Source organism: Quercus robur, chromosome 6 (assembly GCF_932294415.1).
Source record: "Quercus robur chromosome 6, dhQueRobu3.1, whole genome shotgun sequence".
Lineage (NCBI taxonomy): Eukaryota > Viridiplantae > Streptophyta > Magnoliopsida > Fagales > Fagaceae > Quercus > Quercus robur.
The window spans coordinates 44,556,576-44,578,299 of NC_065539.1; the positions used below are offsets into that span (position 1 = coordinate 44,556,576).

A 21,724-nucleotide genomic window follows, 5' to 3' on the forward strand; every position below is an offset into this window, starting at 1 on the left:
ACTAAAGAAGAAACTGACGGACAAAAGAAGATGTCAAAAGACATCAAGGCTAATGGCCAAGAAAACAACGGTCCGAAAAGGCTAAAACTAAAAAGCCGACGGTCCAATAGATGAAGCTATCATCTTGTGGACCAAGACTTAAAAACTGACGGACAAAAGAAGATGTCAAAAGACATCAAGGCTAATGGCCAAGAAAATAACGGTCCGAAAAGGCTAAAACTAAAAAGCCGACGGTCCAATAGATGAAGCTATCACCACGTGGACCAGGACTTAAAAAACTGACGGACTAATGAATATGTCAAAAGACATCAAGGCTAATGACCAAAGAAAATAATGGTTCGGAAAAGCTAAAGCTAAAAAACCGACGATCATCAAATGGACCATGCCTAAGAAACTAACGGACCAGCAGAACAAGGCGAAGGCCAAGTGCGTGACGGGCCGAAAAAAGCCAACGCTGTAGATCTGACGGTCCAATAGATGAAAATATTAAGGGACTTATAAGGTCGACGGTCAAATTGTTGACGGTTTGACCAAAGGGTGAGGCTGCTTACAAACGAGCTTCTCTAACCAACAAGCCTGTAAAGATGACGAGCTAATCGAAAAAGGCTAAAAAGCAAAAGAGATAACGGTCTCATTGAAATTAAGTCAACCAAGTAATAAAAATATCAATATACGTGTTTAAAATGACGGATAACAAGCACCATATAAAAAATAAAAAGCCCAACAAGCATAAGGGCACTTAAAAACATTGTTCAAAAATTACAATTAATAGCAAGGATTAAAGGGCAGGAGCATCTTTGGAGACCCCGTCGGTTTTATCCTTGGCAATTTGATCTGAAGACTCGACAGGGGTAGGGACAGCAGGCTGGGCTAAAACAACCCCAGCATCATTAAGCAAAAAATCCAAACTGAGGGGTTCGTCATCTTTGTCAGCAGCAGGAGTCATCGGCACGGAGGTATCCATGGTGATTCTAGACAGATCCAGCTCCGGATAAGCTGACGCTACCTGCTTCAGACAATCATCGAAACCTGTGCCATAGTAGTCAGCACAGGAGTCAATGAAGGACTGAGTTGTCTTAAATTTTTCGACTGCGTCAGTCCCAGCCGTCACTACTTGCGCACGCAAAGACGAAACCTCCTCCTCAAGTTTCTTCTGCTGGCCCTCAGCTTCTCCTTCACGTCCTTCAGATCTGAGTTTAAGAGACGGACGACCTCCTTGTATTGCGCCTGCTGATCCATCAGGCTGGAATTGTGCCTCCTCACCCGAGAGACGACGCCTTCTTTGGCCACGCATCGGTCTTGAAGTGCTTTAACACGAACCAAGGCCTGAAGGAAACACAACCGTCAGCTATTAAGCAAGGTAAAGATCAGATTAATCAAAGTAGGAAGCATACCCGTGCAATATCGAAGAAGGCTGACGCTCCCAGGTCATCCGTCCCTAGCTGAGCATAAGGATCCAGATCCGTCTGTTTGATAAGAGATTCCAGCCCCTCGACAGCGTAATCCTTGTGAGTCAGCAAGCAACGGGGCCCCTCAATGACAGGACCAGAGGAAGTCATCACTCCTTTCCCAGCACCGTGACTAGACTTGGGGGGTGACTTCTGGGAGGGCACGTCCGTAGGAGTGACGGCCACCTTCTTAGAAGGAGGATCATCCTTTCCGTCAGACTTCCTCTTGATTGAGCCCTTCAAAGAGGAATGAGGAGTTGACGCTCCTTCTTTTCCCTTGACTTTTTCTTCTTCCTTCTTACGGGCTGCAGCGGCCCTCACCCTTTGCTTCGCAGCTTCCATCTCTGCACAAAGTAAACTGACGGATGAGTAAGAGCGGACGGAATAAGTAAGCCGACGAATTAAATAATGCATTTACTTACGTTTTCTAGAAAATTCTTCCAACTTCCGAGCCTCGACCGTCGGCTCAGGACCCCCACAATACAAATGTAGAGTGTCTAGGGTTATTAAATCCCTACACTTACGTTGCTCGAGCGGGATGCTGAGTATCCGACGGATGAATTCCCTTTGTTCGTCAGACACCTCCGGACGGGCGATGGCTGAAACAAAATGGGATGGACGGTGTTAAAAGAGACGGTGAAAACTCCCTGGAAAGTGGAAAGGGACGGTAAAAAGAAAGGGACGGTAAAAAGAAAGGGACGGGGGCAACCTGACTCCCTAATATAAGCCCAAGTGTTATCAAAATAACCCCCGGGCAACGTATCCCACTCATCCGGACGGCACACCCAGTCCGTCCCCTTAACAAAGAAAAATCTGTTCTTCCAATTCCTATTTGAGTCCGGCATATCAAACACTAATCTCAAGTTCTTTTCACGAGGTGCAAAATGGTATGTCCCCTTGGCGGATACTTTATGCTGGGGTCTGTAGCAGTAAAAGAACTCGTCTAGCGAAAGTTGACGGTTCCCCCCACTCAAGCGACCCCAAAGGACCTCAGCACCAATAAAGATCCTCCAGGCATTCGGAGCAATCTGACTGACGGACAACCCCAAGAAATCCGCCAGCTGACGATGTAAAGCCGTCAGTGGTAATCTAAGGCCAGCTGCGAACATGGCATCGTACATCCCCACATCGGCAGTCCTCCCTGTATAACACTTCTCATTTTTTCTAGGGAGACGGAGGGGAATGTGGTCTGGGATTTGGAAGCGAATACGCAACTCATTAAAAACTATGTTGCTCATCTTTGGGAGAAATTTATTTACGGCCCATTCCTCTGGAAGGATGAAGGGACGATTACCTCCAGAACTCCCTGAAGTTCCCTCACTGGACTCTTCGTCACCTTCATCCTCATTCCCGTCACTACTAGCTTCGTTACCGTCATCCCTATCTCCGTCACTATCAATCTCCTCGTCGCCTTCCCCCCAGTTCCCGTCATCAACAATTTCCTCGTCGATGCCGGCGACCTCAACCTCACTTAACACCTTTTCCCTAACTCCCTCGACACGGTCTTCTACGTCAATACTAAGGGATTGGGCTGACGTTTCTTTTCCTGACGACTCAGAAAAGCCGTCGGACTCTTGACCTGAGCCAAAAACTTCGTCGTAGCCCGCTCCGTCGCGGACTGACGACTGATCACTCGACGCGTCACTTGACATTTGACTACCTACAAGTGACGGATACACCCTAAGTCCCTAGACTGACATTCTTAATAAAAATTTTTTTGGGCAAAAGTAAAAATAAAAAGAGAAGCAAAGAGAAGGGAAGAGGAACTTACAGGTGAAATAGATCTTGAATAAGTGAAACAACCTTAAGAATGACGGTATTGATGAAAGTTGACGGAACGAATCGTTAGTAAGAGCGACGGTTTCTCTCTTGAAAGATCTGCGAGGTTGAAATGGCGAAATGAAACAATGAGGCGTGATATTTATATAGGGGGAAAGCGCACGAAATGCGAGGCGACGCCCGTGCCCAGAAACGAGGCCAACGACTGCGCGCCACGTGACCTCGCATTAAATAGCTCGCGGCTCGAGGAGTCAGTCATAATTCATTTTCTTTTTCAGAAATAACTCCACATGCTGACGGTTTTAAGCGTCGAACATGTAGAGTAGGGGGCAACTGATGAGGATAAAAGGAGAGCCTCAGATCGACGGTTTTGTGCTGTCTTCCATACGTAAACAGACGGAGTGATAGCTGACGGTCATAGCTGACGGCCTCCAAGATTGACGGTTTCACTAGGTGACGCCCAAAAAACTGAAGGAAATAAATTGAGGCTAACGGACCGAGCATAAAGTTGACTTGCTTCCCGCATTATGAGTTAAGAGTTGACTTGTTTCCCATGCTAGAGAATATTCAAAAGGACTCCTATAAGGAAAGGATCCCGGAAAATACGCCTAAAGGGACTCCTATAAGGAAAAGACTTCTACTCCAAGGAAAAGAGGGATGACCCTTGCTACTATAAAAACCTTAGCACCCTCGTGACCTAAGGTACGCATAATTTACCCTCTCTAGCACTCTAGAGCAGTGAGAATAGTTCTAACTTAACCTTCGGAGGGTATTTGGCCGGTACCACACCGGTACTCCCCGCTAGGTTCTTCCTTTTCGTTGCGCAGGTACCGTTGGCGACGTACAAAGAACGTGTGACTCACTGGTGGTATACTTCCGGCATCATCAGGGAACATGCTCCCATTGATGTGTCAAGTACCTATTGGGAAAACTACATTTCAAACCAAGGTGGTCGATACCATACCAGTACCAGCCATATCAGTACATGTACCGGTATCGAAATGCCAACGTTTCATAACAGTTTAAATAGAGGGCATACCGGCCATGTACCGGGCGTACCAACTGATTTTGGGTGTACCGGCTGGTATAGAAAAAAAATTTAAAAAAAAAAAATTATTTTAAGTTTTGTAATTTTTGAATTTTTGTAAGGGTAGAATGGTAATTTACTTGCATTAACATATTAGTATTATTTATTTTCTTAGTATGCAACGAACAATTAAGCTTTCTGTCTTTTATATTGTGTTTTTTTTTTCTTTTCTTTTTGTTGATGCTAAAGTTTAAAACCATGAATTGAGGTAGTGTTTTATGATAAACTTTTATATTTATTATAATATATATATCTATACTATTATTTAAGGGGCTTCCTCTGTTTGGACCGGATTTTTTTTTGTTCCAAAATACCCCTATAGCCTACGTTTAAGTAGGGGCAAAACTTTGTAAAAATGCTTCTTTAACTCCCACTAAAACATTACCTATAAAAGAGGATCACTCTCCATGGTTTTCAAATTGCTTTATCCATTTATAAAAAAAAAAAAAATTTAAAATTAAAACAAACACACATTTCGTGTAATGATAAAAAAAAAAGAAAAAAAAAACTGTACACCCACATTTTAGTCACACACAACTCCAAACTTTTACTCAGCAATTTTAAATATCCCCATTATCATTAAGCAATTATTAAGCTGTTATGATGTTATCAAATTAAAATTAAAACAAACACATATTTTGTGTAATGATAAAAAAAAAAAAAAACCACATATGCTGTTAATGCAAAAAAAAAAAAAAAAAAAAAAATGTACACTCACATTTTAGTCACACACAACTCCAAACTTTTACCCAGCAATTTTAAATATCCCCATTATCATTAAGCAATTATTAAGCCGTTATGATGTTATCAAATTACTTTCCATCTCCAACTCTCTACATATATCAAGTTGCTATTTTTTTTTTTTTTTTTTTTTTTTATGTGTATAATTCTCCTTATACCCGACTATCTAAAGAGTTCATTATCTACATTGACCATGGTCAATAATATTTCAAATCATTGGCTTCTTTCTCCTTCAGGTTTGTATCAGTTTATTTTATATTTTTCTTTTGTTTTTATGTAATTAATAGTGTACTTCATATATTGTAATTGTTTTCTTAATTTTATAATCACTATGAAATTAGAGGGTGGGAGAGAGAGACTTACTCTGGCTGTGATATAGGCAATGATGGTGTTATCCTTAGAAAGAGCATGTACTTGAGCAACTTATCTCTATGTTGCTTAAAGTCTTTTCTCTTTCAGGTTTGCTTTCTTCTAAATTATCTTTATCTTTATCATTTTTTTATAATTCTTTTGTTAGCACTGTAAAGATTTTCATTATTAACATAATAAAGCATTGTATTAAAGTTACCTAATATGTGTTAATACCTAATATATGTGTTAGATGAAGATGACATTGCCAATTTTATTTTTGTGCTGCAATTAGTTATATGATTTTATTCCAATGTCACAAATTTCATGTCTTTAATTATTAATTAGTCTTTGATCACGCGCTCACGAGCGTGCTCAGGCTCTTCTATTTTTTTTTGGTAAAGATTAATAATTTGCATTCATTATAAATTAAAATTACTACATTTTCCAATTACAAAAAAACCTAGGAGTGTGATAAGTGTTATGTGTAGAGACAGGTTAATAATTTTAATATTTGGTACAAACACATAATACTTATCACATCTCCTAAGTATTTTGGTGATTGAAAAATGTAGTAATCCTAATTTATAATTGATGCAAATTATAAATCTTTAACAAAAAAATAGAAAAGCCTCTGAGCATGCGAATACGTGCTCAGAGGCTAGTTAAAAACTTAAGGTTTAATTTGTTACTTTCAAAACAACATGATTAAATTTGTTATTTTTTGAAATTTCAAAAAGCTTAATTTATTACTTCTAAAATTGTAAGATTTATTTTTTAGTTTTTCTGAATATTGTAAGATTTGGTTTGTTAAATCCTTTCTCAACCCAAAAAATGAAAAAAAAGAAAGAAAAAAAAAATTGTTACACCTCTAAAGGCACACTCATATGAGACGGCATATTGGGTTGCAGTTTATTTTTTTAGAACACAGCTGATTCCTCTTCTTCTTTTTAGACAGTCACAGACACACAGTTACAGTGCAAGACAAGGAGCAAAGTTACCGAGGCTTAGTTTTCCTTACGCCGGTAGTCCCTGCTCCTTAATCGCCGATTGAAATTACTGCAAAACCGACAGGTACCCTTTTGTTTTTTTTTTTTTTTGGGTTTAGCCCATATTTTGTTGCAATTTATTTTGTGATATATCTTATGAATGGTTGTAAAATTTTTGATGATTGATGATGGGCATGAGTGTTTGTGTTTCGTTATACATTGCTCTTCTCTAAAGTTTATAGAAACGTTTTAAGACGGTTTTAGATTTGCAATTTTTTTGGTCTCTCTGGTACTTGCAAACCAAATTTTTGTGGGTTCGAGTCAGGTTAATTGATAAAATCTCTTGTCGTCGAATAAAGAAAACCTGGGATCGAATCCGCCAGCACAAAAAAAGAAACTTATTGGTGTGTTGACCTTGTAATGAGAAATCATGATAGAGCGGACGCCATGGGTTCAAATCCTTGTAGAATGATTTGTTATGCTTCACTAAGTCAATGTCCTTAAAACACTTTAAAACCTTAAAAATTTAAACATGGCATTCGGTGTCTCGGTGAACTCCTCAATCATCTATACACTGTCAAGGTTTTGATTGTTTGCAGTTACAAACTTCTGGTTTAATCCCTTTGATAGATACAGTTCTATATATGATTTTAATCTTTTATTTTTTCAAACTTTGTATTCTTATAATCATATAGTGCCTGGTTTAACGGCAGGGAGTTTCTTTTAGTTGTATTTCTCTAGAAATATCATCTAGATTGCAATTTTGTGAGAAAAGTTGGGCCAATTCTCTGTTGTCTATAGACTACTAACTTCTATTTCCAGTGCATAAAACAAGTGGTCTACCCATTTTAGTCCTCCTTGTTTCAAAATCCCTTGGTTTCCTCATTGAATATATATGATTTATTACAATTTCTCATTCTGTTAGTCCTCCTAGTGGATTGTAAAGCAAATAATAAGCTATTCAAATAACCCAATAACAACCGTCTTATTGTTTAACAAACAATTATTGACCAATTGTGAGATATTATAATTCTCTCTTAATAACATTTTTTCTGTCCCCACCCCTACAAAATGTCTTGTAGCACAGATATCACCTGCTAGTTGCTACAAAGTACAAATTATAGAGCCTTGAAGCCAGCCTTCCTAAAAATCTTACATCTATTTCCAAAAGTGCCCCGGAACTTCCTAAAATTTGGTTTTATGTTTATATATATATATATATATATTTTTTTTTTTTTCTATGTTTATATTATATATATTTTAAAAAACCAAATTATGATCATATATGCAGAGAAATGAAGTTTCTGGATTGGTACTTAAAGATTGCGTTAGTGTCAGCTGGTATTGGAGCTTCAATGGAGTTTTTTATGATCAAAACCGGCTTCTGTGTGAGAACCCTCCTTTTCATTTAATTCTTTATGCACAATCTTATCCTTTTGTGTTCCTTTTTCATCTATGAACTTGATTGTATGATTTTAGCTAGAAAAATTCTTTAAGAAGCAAATTTGGTTTATGATTGTGTGAAACTTGGCCGCATTGAGTATTATACAGTCTTGGAAACTTACTTTGATTGATAAAGCAATCTGCTTTATTTTCCAATTTTGTTTGTACTGGTTTGCATCAAGTAACGAGAGACTTGTGGCTACAAAATGCCTGTTTCACTAATTAAAAAGATCGTATCCAGTGCATAAAGCTTCCACATTTGTGGGGTCTAGAAGAGGTGATTTGTAGGCAGCCTTATCCCCATTTATCTTTTGGCACCCGTTTCTGTAATTATAATTTGAAAATTTCCAGAATCAGATTTTGAATATTTATATTGCCCAGATTATAGTTTGATTATAAATGACAAATCTTACTAATTATTAGAGCCGTAATGTCAAAGTGAAAACAGGTATTGTTTCCACTGAACCTCAGTCCTTGAAATTCAACTAGAACTAGTTGTATAACTAAAGTTAGGTGGCCTCATTGGCATATGGCATCACACTCGCATATTTTTTGTTACAGTATTCGATGATGGGTTGCTGGTTTCATGCTTGTGATGAAGCTTCATCTTTACCAATTGAATGAGTTTTCCACCTATCCAACTGCCTTTTTATCAGAAAATTTAGTTATTGTTAGTGATATAGCTATTATTCTTGTCAAATGTCATTTGTTGTCATTAGTCTATTCCTTCAATGACCCATTCTGTAAAGATCATTTGTTACATTCTGTCAATTGATTCTTATTCTAACAATGTTATTATGTTATTGTGCAGATGACAAAGTGACTGTTCTAGAGTCAGAGAAGAGGGCTTGGGAGAATTCCCCAGAAGCTCAGGCTATCAGAGAAGCACTTGATCCTTGGAGAAATAATGATGCTCAAGCAAGAAAAAATTCGTAGCTTTCTGCTGTTGCAGTATGCTTTCCTCAGGTTTATTTCTTTGATGGTTTAACAGTATTTTAGGACCTTTCTTGTGGATACCGATGCATTTTCTCACAATAATTGAACAAAACTAGTCTGTCTGAGTTTCAATGTTTCAAGCATAATGGCCCAAATTGATATCTCCAGTGTAACCAAGTTTTCTGAGTTATGAGACTGCTCCACAAAACAAAATAAAAATAAGTATTGTTCAATACAGAAGGCTGTTTTTATCCTTTTCGTGGTGCTTTATTTTTTAAAATTCCTGTATACCTTAAGAACAAATTTGATCTTAGTGGTTTTCTCCCTTCACCTAAAATTAAAGACCCTGAGAAGTCCTTGCATTACAAAATCACAACCTAGGAACTACAAATAACAACTACAACTAGGAAACAGGTTACAGAACTTAGAGTGACTCTCTGCCTCAGTTACAAGCTAAGAACTAGCAGGGTAAAAAGGATTTGCAGAATAGAACCATCAATCTCAATTCTCAACTCTTATATTAGCTATAGAACAGGGCTTACTACATTGACTGCTGATGTATTTATTATAGATAATTTCCAAAGAGTAATGAGCAATGCTAGAGACTAGAAAAAAAATTCTTTAACTTGCTGAGGTGGGTACATGTGACTTAAGACAAGCAATAGGGTGGTGCTTTAGTTTTAGGACTAGTTGATGCTAAAAAAATCAACTCAATTTGAAAAAAAGTAACTGTCTCTACCTTTGTTTTAATTGGTTGAACCTATGCAGAAGAGCCGAAATTGACCCCTCAAGATCAATGTAATTATCTGTAGATATCCAAATTAGATCTATAATTTTCTCTTTTTAATACATTTTAATCAAAATTTGGCATATGGTTAGTAAATCAATAATCAAAGTTATCAATTTGTAATGTTTAAAGATGATAGAGAAAGATTTGTAATATTGTTACCTTTCTGTTACAATCTGTCAAGATTTGTAATAATTAATGACCTTTCTGTAATATTGTTACCTGTCTGTAATATGGTGGTTATTTAAATTGATTGTCTTCACAAAGCTATATTTAGAGGTCATTACCTTGACAAAAATCACATTAATAGTTGAAATTATTTATTGAGAATTTCATATGGATCAACAAATGGTGGTTGATCATTTACAGTTTAATAAGGACACTAAATTTTTACATTTTTTTTAACAATTGGTAACAGAATATGTTGCAATTGATGCCTAACAAAAATGATGTTAGTGACCAGTATTTGTAAAAGCAATGTTACTCTCACAACTTGCTAGTGTTGTAAGTTGTGAAAAAGGGTTTTGAAAATAATTGTGTTCCTATCATTGCCTTCTACAGTCATGCATATTGATAGATTTGGTGTTAAAGTTAAACAACATATTCTCTTTACACAAATCGGACAAGACATGACATGTAAGCTTATTGTTGAGTTTGTTAATGATACTCGATGCCCCATCGTTATTAAAGAGAAATGAATGCACCTATCATTTGCAAGTAATAGTAAGATTTCCAACTGATTTTTCATTATATGTATGTATACAAAAGTAATACAACATTCACGTTTCACTCTTCCAAATCTCAAGAAAGCAGATGATGATCCCAAACCACAAACTCCTTTATTTGCAAACCTGAGGCAGTCTTGGCAAGCCATAAAACAAAATAAAACCCACAACCTTAACTCCATATAGTCACGAATACAAAACACACACACACACACACACACACACAAGGTTAGTTGTAGGCATCAGGGTGTGCCAAGAGGTAGGCCTCAATAGCCTTGAAAAGTCCTGCAGCCTTTTCTTTTCCAGCCTTAACTTGCTCTTCCTTGATTTCATGTTCTCCTTTTGTGTGGTACTTGCTGGTGCTCTTCAAGACGGATCCTCCATCAGGGCTTGCCACAATCTTGATCTCATATGAGATTTTCTCGAGTACTTCGCTCAAAGCATCACCCTCAATCACACTGTAACCATATATGAAGTTTGCGTGGTCAACCTCATCAATTCTATGCTTCACATACTTGAATTGACTGCCTGAAAAAATATAGTAAAAACACTTGTCACTTACCTCTTCTCTAGGATTCAAATCCAGGTTATCCATTTATAAGTGAATCAAATAATGCCATTGAATCACAAAACTCTTTAAAGAATATTTTTTAATTTTTAAGAATGAAAGATGATAGTAATGGCATTTTTTTTCGCCTTCTAAAAAACAAGATATGTACTTTTAAATTGCTAAACAAATGATGTGTTGGAGATGAGAACAGAAACGAATTACCTTCGCCAAAGGTGATCTTCTTGATGGTTCCAGGGCCGCCATTTCCTTCAATGATTTCAGCACTCTTAATGGCATGAGGTGCAACCTTTGGGATGAGATTGTCAGCATCAAGGACAAAAGCCTTGAATAGCTTGGCTGGTGGGATAGCAGAGGTGGTCTCAGTCTCGTATGTGAAGACACCCATGATGACCTTGAGAGTTTGAAACTGGAAAGTGATGAAATGAAGATTGAAAGGAGGGTTGACTGAACTTGGGAGTGTTTGAGTTGGCAAGAAGTGAGAACTAGAGGGTGGTATTTATAACCTAAATGACGTCCTAATTATGACGAGGGTGATAATTTTCTAAGAAAAGCATTTATAATTTAGTCAAAGAAAGCACATTTGCAAATTGGTCTAATAAAATACACCCCATTTGATTCCAAATGCCGTCTTGACCACATTTTATTTCCGAGATATGTAACAAAAAGTCTCTAAAGACATGTGAAGAGAACAAACTTAGGATCTTGTGAGCTAACAGTAACAAGATAAAAAAACACGATGAAGGAACCTAAGTAGTATTTGGATTTTTAGAACTTCATAAGTTCTTTCTGCCTTCTGGCATATAATTTATAGATTCATGATCATATTACAAATCATTCATTTAGAGTTACTTGAGATAGATAGATAGATGACACAAACCAGAAGGTAAGATCATCGAAATACTTTTGGCCAGCTACATGTTGCAGCACCTCTTTATTATTATTATTTTTTTTATACATGATATAAATTTTACTCTAACTTAATTTAAGTGTATATGTTGTGGGTTCCAGTTGGTTCAACTGGTAAAGTTTTTGATGGTTGTATAAGAGATCTGAGATTCAATCTCTGTCGAAACCAAAAATTGATTGGTGTCTTAGTTTGATGATAAAGAGTTATTATTAAGAGTGGATGCCATAGGTTGAAACTCTAAAAAAGAAAGTATATATGTATGTGAAACCTCCTCCTGGAGACTTAATCCTTGACCCTTGCCCTACCCACCTCACAAGAACTTTGTACTTGTGGAGTGACCATCACGGCAAGGATGCACGGTGATGATGTTGCAGCATCTAAAAAAAAAGATATATATGTGTGTGAAACATTTTCTTGGAGACTTGACCCTTAACCCTTGCCCCATCCACCCTACAAGAACTTTATATTTGTGGAGTGACTATCACGTCAAGGTTGCGCGGCGGTCATGTTGCAGCATCTCAAAGCAAGAGGAATGGTCAAAGTAAATTGACATCTCAGCAATCACGGCAAAAGTTTTGCAAGAATGATCAGACTTGAAAGAGAATCCATATATGAGGGTGTAGATGAATCATGAATGTATTTTTTTTTTTTTTTTTTTGGGAGCTAAGATGAATGTACTCTTAAAGTAAAAATGAGCTGAATTATATGTGTTGATAATGGTGAGAATTTATTTCAGTATTAATATTTTTTAATTTAACAATATATATATTATTACTATTACATCATTTAGAATTTTAATTGATGTGATTCTAAATACATTTTTAAATTTGTAAGATTTAATTTGAACATTAAATTTATCTATTTAAATTGTAGAGTATCAATTTTTAAAAGTTAGTTAAATGTTAATAATTAATTTAAAATAGGAAGAATTAGAAATTTCTTTAAAAGATGAATGTTGTGTCGGAAATGGTAAGCAATATGCCGTAGAAAGTAAGCAATATGCCAATATCTAGAATGCCCAGCATTGAGGTTTTTCAAAGTCTTGCCCTCCTAAGAACGACTTTTTGTTTTTGTTTTTTTTTTTGTTTTGAGAAACATCCTAAGATCGACTTGAAGCTTGACTTTCATTCAGCAATATATGGCTGGCAACGGTCGGTATTGGCCATCCTTATCCTATTGTTTTCACAATAGTATTTTTTGACAATTGAAATTTTAGCCAATATAATAATGAAACCATTCCCATTAAACGGCTTAAATTGACCAAGTGTAAAGAAATCTCCTATTTTCTCCGTTGACAGACTTATTTTTATTTTAAGGGAAATGTTAATGGATGCCTTAATGACATTAATTTAGAAACTATTTTTAGAAATATTTTATAAAAAAACAATAAAGTAATTAGTTTTTCTGACAGCTTTTTATAATTCTCATGAAAGTAGTATTAAAACTTTCCTAATATGATTTATTAACAATTATCTTAAAGGTATTTGTTAACATGACATTTATTTTAATTGTGAATGTAAGTAATTTTGTTTGGAACTTGAGAGTAACATAAAAGGACTGAAATAGAATCATTTTATAACATTATTACTATTATACTCTTTTTTTTTCAATTCATTTTTAATTTTTAAATTTAAATAAATGGTTAACGTTAATGCAAGAAAAATCAATAAGCCAATTGTCTGAATGTGGGTTCTAGAAGACCTACAAGAAAAATCGCTCATGGAGTGTATTAGTATGATGTCTGTGAAGGACCTTCCGATACCTAAGTTAGAACTTCAAAGAGATCTTTTACAACTCTGAACATGCAAGAGTTGAAATATTTCACTTGTACCTTTGTAATTGGCAGTGTGATTTCACCCATTTTCCTTATAGGAGGCGTAGTGAGGGTGTGCAATAATTGGAAATGTGATTTTGGAGATTATTTTTATAGGAAAATGCTAACGAGTACCATTAGGGCACTAGTTAAGAATCCAGTTAAAGAAAATTTTTATGGGAAAAGAAAAAAAAACAATTAATGTTTTGACAGCTTTTTTCATTTCCCATAAAAGTGATGTCAAAACTTTCCTAAAATGAATTGTTAACAATTGCCCTTAGGGCACTCGTTAGCATGACCCATTTTTATATTCAGAGAAGCCAACAGAGCTGCGGATAAGCTTGCAAAGGAAGGATGTTCTTCCACTTTTGATTTTGTTATTTTAGATTATCCCGACTCTGATGAATTTGTAATATTTTGGATTTTGATGTAAAGGGTTTGTACACTCTAAGGCGCTCTGCCAATACTTCTGCTGATTCGAATTGATAATGTAATGCTTCCTTTTAACCAAAAAAAAGATAAAAGATATGGGATGGTGGAGGATCTTTAGGCTTGGTGCTCAAGTATCGCTTTGGTCATGTGATTGTAGGGTAGTAGTTCTTGATGCCTAGATGGCTGAGACATCCTTGGATGACCTTCCTAGATAGACATGGCCTTTTAGACAAGGTATATGTTGAAATTTATTCCCTATCATCATTAAATCTAAATCCATTTGCTTAGATTCCTCTCAATATTGAAAGGAATGAAAATTTGAATTTTTGATGAGGGAAAATGGAGAAATGGATGTTACCTCATATTCATTTCATTCTTTCTCACTTAGGGTCCATTTAAGAACCACTTATTTTGGTGGAACTGAAAACTTTTTGTTGAAAGTATGTAGAAAAAAGCTAAAAGCTGAGGGCAATGAGACCCACTTTAGGAGCAAAAATAAGCTAAAAAGTAAAATAAGCTAACATTTTCTCAAATTCCAAACGCAACCTTAAACTTCCAAATAAAATTAAAACTCCTAAACAAGGGAATGAAAGAAATATTTTAAAATTATTCATTTACCTCCTCCCAAATGAAGGTAAGTTTTTTGTGATTAAATCTAGATTTTTGATATTTAAATATAGAAAAGTTTAAATAAAGATTATATATATATTAAAATGATTCACAAGTTATAAAAGGAGAAAATTGTAGTTTAAAATATTAATGAAGCTTTAAGTCTGTTTTCCTCAATGTAAGGATTAATTACAATCACCCACTCTACACAATAGGAGTATCTGTAATTTGTACCATAAATTTCAAAATTTTGCATTCAATAACATAATTCATATTAAAAGTTGTAATGTCCATTCTAAGTTGACAGCTAATAAGTGTAAAAATTTTCAATTTAGTGGATAACTATCTACCTCAAACTATGATAGATATGGCAGACAGTTTTTATTACACTTAAGAAGGTGTTACCCAAATAGTCAACACTGAAACCCAAAGGGAATCAAGAGAAATTTGGTAGGCTATGCTAGTGGGTGGTTGCCATTATTGAATGAAAGTTTTGGTTTTGAGATCTGAATGTAAGTTAATTTCTTAAAGGTTCTTTGTTTGACTAAATGACAAAATCTTTTCTAGAAAATTATGATTCTCTTTGGACGGTGGGAACATTCAAAAAGAAAAGCACGTTATCTACATTTTTTGATCAACGAGGTCACATTATTACAAACGAAACCCTTTATTCTCAGTCTATAAATACCACCCTCAGATACTCGAGTTTGCAAACTACCTAAAGTTCAATAAAATCATCTACTCCTTTCATTCTTCATTTGATTACTTTCATACTTATCTCTAAGGCCAACTTTCACTTATGAAACTGAGACCACCTCAATCATTGCACCCGCTAAACTATTCAAGGCTTTTGTTCTCGATGGTGACAACCTCATCCCAAAGGTTGCACCTCATGCCATTAAGAGTGCTGAAATCATTGAAGGGAATGGAGGTCCCGGAACCATAAAGAAGATCACCTTTGGTGAAGGTTCGTTTCTATATCCTAATCTCCAATGTGTTAATTTCCTCCTTCTCAATTACATAATCAAGGTACTAATTATTAATATGATATTTGGCTCTCAAAAATAAGAATTTTACCTCCAAAGTAAAAAAAGGGATCAGATACAATTGCTATTTTATTTTTTTGGCTCTCATAGCAACATATGTAGATATTCTAAAGAAGTAACAAAATGTTTTCTCTAAAATTTTCAGGTAGCCAATTCAAGTATGTGAAGCACAGAATTGATGAGATTGACCATGTAAATTTCACATGCTGCTACAGCGTGATTGAGGGTGATGCTTTGAGTGAAGTACTAGAGAAAATCTCATATGAGATCAAAATTGTGGCAAGCCCTGATGGAGGATCCATCTTGAAGAGCACCAGCAAGTACCACACAAAGGGTGAGCACGAGATCAAGGAAGAGCAAGTTAAGGCTGGCAAAGAAAAGGCTGCGGGACTTTTCAAGGCTATTGAGAGCTACCTCTCAGCACATCCTGATGCCTACAACTAAACCTTGTGTTGTGTATCTGTCCCCTCAATCATGAGCAAATCTTGTGGCTTTCATATTTTATTTTTAGCCAATACTGGTTTTGGGCTTGCTAATAAAGGAGTTTTTGGTTGTGATTCTTGTGATATTCGGGCTGGAAGGGCTGGAAGTGAATGTTATATTACACTTTAAATATATAAATGTAATTAAATCATCTTTAAATTAAAGTACTACTTCTTTCTCAAAAAAAAAAAAAAAAAAAAAGTACTACTTGCAAATGATGTGTGCATGACTCCCCCAACCCCACCATGAACTATTAAAAATGTTTATGAAAAACGAAAAATAGTAATTAATTTTTTTGACAATTCTTTCAATTTTCCATAAAAGTGATATTAAAAAAATTTCTAAAATAGTTTATTAGCAAATGAGTATTTGTTAATTGGACTCAAGTTATAATTAGGATTCTTCATAATTGTTACTGTGATCACGATTTACCTAGTAAATATTTGATGTGGGGCTTAGTACACTTGTGCAACATATACAATTATTTAATCCTATCCAATATTTAATCCAGTTGGGGGTACCAAGGTTAAGTCCATATTTTTATGAAAAAAAAATTTGTAAAATTAAACTTAAAATAAATAAAATCTTTTTGAAAAACCCCTATGCTTCACCCTCGTTCAAAAAGTAGCTTTGGTTCAAAATTTTGCAAAACCCGTTTTTAGATCCAAATTAAAATACAAGTGCTTCAATATATATATATATATATATATTGTGGTTTGGGGGGGGGGGGGGGGTAAAGACAGTTTTCATTGTAACTTATTAATAATTTCTAAACTCATAAGTGCTAATTATGCAGCTCACAAACTTATTATATTACAACACTTACACATAGGATTGCCATGGGTATTTGGTGAAAAAGTACATTTAGCTACACCAATCATTAATTAACGCTTAAGCATATTGTGGATTTGGATGTGTCTAGAGTTTTTCTTGTTATTTTGGGCTTTAGGATTGATACTATAGCTATTGAGTATTTTTTTTGTGAAAGTTTCAACTTATGGTATCTGTTTTTAGTGATAGATTTTTTATCATTAGACCAAGATACTAATCGGTTGTTTGTGTAGGCGGGGATTGAACTTTAGATCTCTTATTCAACCATCAGAGATTTTACTAGTGGAGTTAACTGAAACCCACAGCTATTGAGTATGAATGTGTGAACTAAAGTTTCACAAGAAAGAAAAATAAAATTTTTTAGAAGTTAAAAAGGTATCTAATTGTTTTATATGAGAAACGTATGCATTAGTATTTTACATATAATTATTTTAAGCTAAATCATTATTACAAAGGGCGGTTTTTAAAGCATTAATCAATAAGCGCAGAAAGTAGCACTCCTAAAGTTCAAGTAGAAAATGTTCTTATCGAAACGAGGGGCTCAACTTTTTTTTTTTGAGAATGAGGGGCTCAACTTTAATATGAAGAATGTTTAACTTTTGAATAAGAACTTAATCGAAATGGATGATGACCATTATTCTAACAGTCCCGACCATGTGCCCAGACTCCTCTTGATAAGTGGAATATTTGTTTAGAAATTTTTAAGTAATTTTCTTATCCTTCTAGTATAGTTTTGGATTGTTTTGAAGTTCTTGTTATTACTGTTCTTGTGTACATTGTTGTGTTTAATTAATTTTTCATTCATGAAAAAGTACTTATCTTAATTTTGAGAAACAATTATAACCTTGCTAAATATTTTTAACACATAAGTTACAACTACTTATTATTATTATTTTCATGTGGCATCATATTAAAAAAGTGACAAGTGCTTTTCCATGCAGGCAGCCAATTTCACTATGTGAAGCTAAGGATTGATGAGATTGACAATACAAACTTCACACATGGCTATAGCTTGATTGAAGGTGATGATTTTATTGACACACATGAAAATATTGTATGAGATCAGACTAGCGGCATTCCCTGATGGAGGATCCATCTTGAAGAGCACTTAAGGGATTCAATTTTGTATTAGAGGCTGATGCGGGTTGGTTAAGGGAAAGAAATATTTCGCTACTGGTTGATACTAGTGACCCATTTCCTGATTACTGCTATGTGTATATTTTTATACATATATATGTTTGTATTTATTTACGTAAGTATGAATTTATGAATTTTTATATTTATCAACATAAAATTTAAAATCCACATATTTTATCAGTCAAAATATTAGTCTAAGTACATTAATTAATGTATTCGTTTAAATCAAAATTAAAATTTTAACATTTTTTTATTGTACCATCTGAAACGACAATACTGGCTAAAACACACGAAATATGCTAGGTACAACCTGATATTTTTTCGATACATTTTAGAGGAGTACACAGGTCAATGGCAAGTATGATATATTTTTCTAGTACGATTGGTATCGGTACACTATTGACTTTCCTAAGAGCGATAACAAGTACCACACCAAAGGTGACCCAGAGATCAAGGAGGAGCAAATTAAGGCTGGTAAAGAAAAGGCTACGAGACTTTTTAGGGTTGTTGAGGGCTACCTATTAGCAAATCCTGATGCCTATACTAAAGCTTGTTTTTATTTCACCTTTTTTTTTCTTCCAAAGGACGATTCCTTAAGCTTAATAGCCATTGCATTAACCCTTTTCATTAAAAATTGTAACCCTTGAGGCTCCAAAACATAAAATAATTTGTATAAACACATTTGTAAATTAAAAAGTGGCATTAGTAACTTTCCATTAATGTTCATATCTAATAAAAGAAAAATATATTCTTAGTTATATTTTATATTAGAATCCCTACATATATAACACTCATCATTGGTATCCCCACACAAATCATGACCTCCTCTTTATCTATAAAAAAGAAAAAAATTCATAACCCCCTCTTTTGTAATTACACTACATACACTTTTTGTTATAGTCTTGTAACACAAAGAAGTACTCCAATGGTGATGACATCTTCCAAGTGCTTCACCATAGCTTTATCCATTGCAATGTCCATCTTGAGCATTGATGTTAGCTTCACAACTTGCCATATTTTGCAATCTTCTCAATCCACTAATCAAACCTTGCCAATCATACTTACGTTATCTAAGCCAACATTGCCACCTTTGCCTTCAATGCTGACATTGCCAAAGCTGACATTTCCACCTTTGCCTCAGTTGCCAAAGCCAACACTACCACATTTGCCTTCATTGTCAAAACCCACATTTTCTTCTATCCCTAAGTTGTGAAAAGGGTTTTGAAAATAATTGTGTTCCTATCATTGCCTTCTACAGTCATGCATATTGATAGATTTGGTGTTAAAGTTAAACGATATATTCTCTTTACACATGACATGTAAGCTTTTTTTTTTTTTTTTTGAATGGGGGGGGGGGGGGTCGGGGGAAATTTTTTGAGTTTGTTAATGATACTTGATGCCCCGTTGTTGTTAGCAATTTTTAATACTAACATTTGCACCAAGAATTTACCTAAAAAAAGAGAAAATAATGCACCTATCATTTGCATGAGTTCCAGTTAACTCAACTAGTAAAATCTTTGATGGTTGGATAAGAGGTCTGGGTTCAATCCTTGTCTAAACCAAAAACCGATTGGTATTTTGGTTTGACGATAAAGAGCTATCATCAAAAGCGAATGCCATAAGTTGAAACTCTCTCCAAACAAAAAAAAAAAAAAAAAAAAAAAAAAATTGCACCCATCATTCGCAAGTAATTGTAAGATTTCCAACTGATTTTTCATTATTACAAAAGTAAAACAACATTCTCGTTTCACTTTTCCAAATCTCAAAAAAGCAGATGATGATCCCAAACCAGAAACTCCTTTATTTGCAAACCTGAGGCAGTCTTGGCAAGCCATAAAACAAAATGAAACCCACAACTTTAACTCCTTATAGTCACGAATGCAAAAACACACACAAACACAAGGTTTAGTTGTAGGCATCAGGGTGTGCCAAGAGGTAGGCCTCAATAGCCTTGAAAAGTCCTGCAGCCTTTTCTTTTCCAGCCTTAACTTCCTCTTCCTTGATCTCATGCTCACCCTTTGTGTGGTATTTGCTGGTGCTCTTCAAGACGGATCCTCCATCAGGGCTTGCCACAATCTTGATCTCGTATGAGATTTTCTCGAGTACTTCACTCAAAGCATCTCCCTCAATCACACTGTAACCATATGTGAAATTTGCGTGGTCAACCCCATCAATTCTATGCTTCACATATTTGAATTGACTGCCTGAAAAAATATAGTAAAAATACTAGTTACTTATCTCTTCCCTGGGATTCAAATCCAGGTTATCATTTATAAGAGAATCAAATAATGCCATTGAATCACAAAACTCTTAAAGAATATAATTTTTATTTTTAAGAATGAAAGATGATAGTAATTGCAATTGTCCCCTTCTAAAAAACAAGATAAGTACTTTTAATTGCTAAACAAATTAATGATGCGTTGGAGATGAGAGTAGAAACGAATTACCTTCGCCAAAGGTTATCTTCTTGATGGTACCGGGGCCTCCATTTCCTTCAATGATTTCAGCACTCTTAATGGCATGAGGTGCAACCTTTGGGATGAGATTATCAGCATCAAGGACAAAAGCCTTGAATAGCTTGGCTGGTGGGATAGCAGAGCTGGTCTCAGTCTCGTATGTGAAAACACCCATGATGACCTTGAGAGTTTGAAACTGGAAAGTGATGAAATGAAGATTGAAAGGAGGGTTGATTGAACTTGGGAGTTTTTGAGTTGGCAAGAAGTGAGTACTAGAGGGTGGTATTTATAGCCTAAATGAATTCAAGATCAAAGAATTCTCTTAATTTCTTATCTTTTATTTTTTGGACGACCTCATTATGACAAGGGTGATAATTTTCTAAGAAAAGCATTTATAATTTAGTCAAAGAAAGCACATTTGCAAATTGGTCTAATAAAATACACCCCATTTGATTCCAAATGCCGTCTTGACCATATTTTATTTCCGAGAAATGTAACAAAAAGTCTCTAAAGACATGTGAAGGGAACAAACTTATGGATCTTGAGAGCTCACATTAACAAGATAATAAAACAAGGTGAAGGAACCTAAGTAGCATTTGGATTTTTTAGAACTTCATATTAGTGCTTTCTGCCTTCTGGAATATAATTTGTAGATTCATGATCAAATTACAAATCATTCATTTAGTGTTACTTTAGATAGAAAGATAGATGGATGACACAAGCCACAAGGTAAGATCATCGAAATACTTTTGGCCAGCTACATGTTGCAGCATCTCAAAGCAGAGGAATGGTCAAAGTAAATTGACATCTCTGTAATCATGGCAAAATTTTTGCAAGAATGATCAGACTTGGAAGAGAATCCATATATGAGGGTGTAGATGAATCATTATTCATGAATCTATTTATTTTTATTTTTATTTTTTGGATCTAAGAATATACTCTTAAAATAAATGAGCTGGATTATACGTGTGCTATTGGTGAGAATTCGTTTTATTATTAAAATTTTTTTATTGAACAATAAATATTCTGTTGTGTCATTTATAATTTTAATTGATTTTACTCTAAATATACTTTTAAATTTGTAAGATTTAATCTGAACATTAAATTTATCTATTTAAAATGTAGTGTATCAATTTTCAAAAGTTAATTAAATGCT

The 21,724-nt window shown here is 35.0% G+C and overlaps 4 protein-coding genes across 10 annotated transcripts in view; 2 read left to right on the forward strand and 2 right to left on the reverse strand.

Annotated features, from left to right (window-relative positions):
- The first annotated feature begins 6,280 nt into the window (after positions 1-6,280).
- Positions 6,281-9,011, forward strand: LOC126688966 (uncharacterized). The gene is made up of 3 exons (XM_050383924.1): positions 6,281-6,477; positions 7,684-7,778; positions 8,647-9,011. Exons 2-3 carry the CDS (start codon positions 7,688-7,690, stop codon positions 8,769-8,771), a joined length of 216 nt encoding a protein of 71 aa, XP_050239881.1. The 5' UTR covers positions 6,281-6,477; positions 7,684-7,687; the 3' UTR covers positions 8,772-9,011.
- Positions 9,012-10,282: 1,271 nt separating this feature from the next.
- Positions 10,283-11,329, reverse strand: LOC126688960 (major allergen Pru ar 1-like). Its single transcript, XM_050383915.1, has 2 exons — positions 11,056-11,329; positions 10,283-10,811 (listed from the first exon to the last, which is right to left on the reverse strand). Exons 1-2 carry the CDS (start codon positions 11,237-11,239, stop codon positions 10,513-10,515), a joined length of 483 nt encoding a protein of 160 aa, XP_050239872.1. The 5' UTR covers positions 11,240-11,329; the 3' UTR covers positions 10,283-10,512.
- The window catches only part of LOC126688962 (major allergen Pru ar 1-like), a 33,197-nt gene continuing 21,755 nt past the window's right edge, over positions 10,283-21,724 (reverse strand). The window contains exons 1-3 of one of the 7 annotated variants that reach the window (XR_007644377.1): positions 20,560-20,862; positions 19,925-20,316; positions 10,283-10,409 (exon numbers count right to left, since the gene is read on the reverse strand). Coding sequence is in view for 2 of the 7 variants with exons in the window: in XM_050383918.1 (XP_050239875.1) it covers positions 20,018-20,316; positions 20,560-20,743 (483 nt within the window). In the remaining 5 variants the exon portion in view is untranslated. Of the gene's footprint in view, positions 10,512-19,924; positions 20,317-20,559; positions 20,863-21,724 lie in introns of those variants that run through there. The other 6 variants (XM_050383918.1, XM_050383917.1, XM_050383921.1 and 3 more) reach the window with 6 other exon arrangements.
- On the forward strand, positions 15,378-16,314 carry LOC126690247 (major allergen Pru ar 1-like; the record flags this gene model as incomplete). Its single annotated transcript, XM_050385369.1, has 2 exons — positions 15,378-15,582; positions 15,807-16,314. Coding segments are annotated over 2 exons (504 nt in total), but the record flags the coding sequence as incomplete, so codon positions are not given.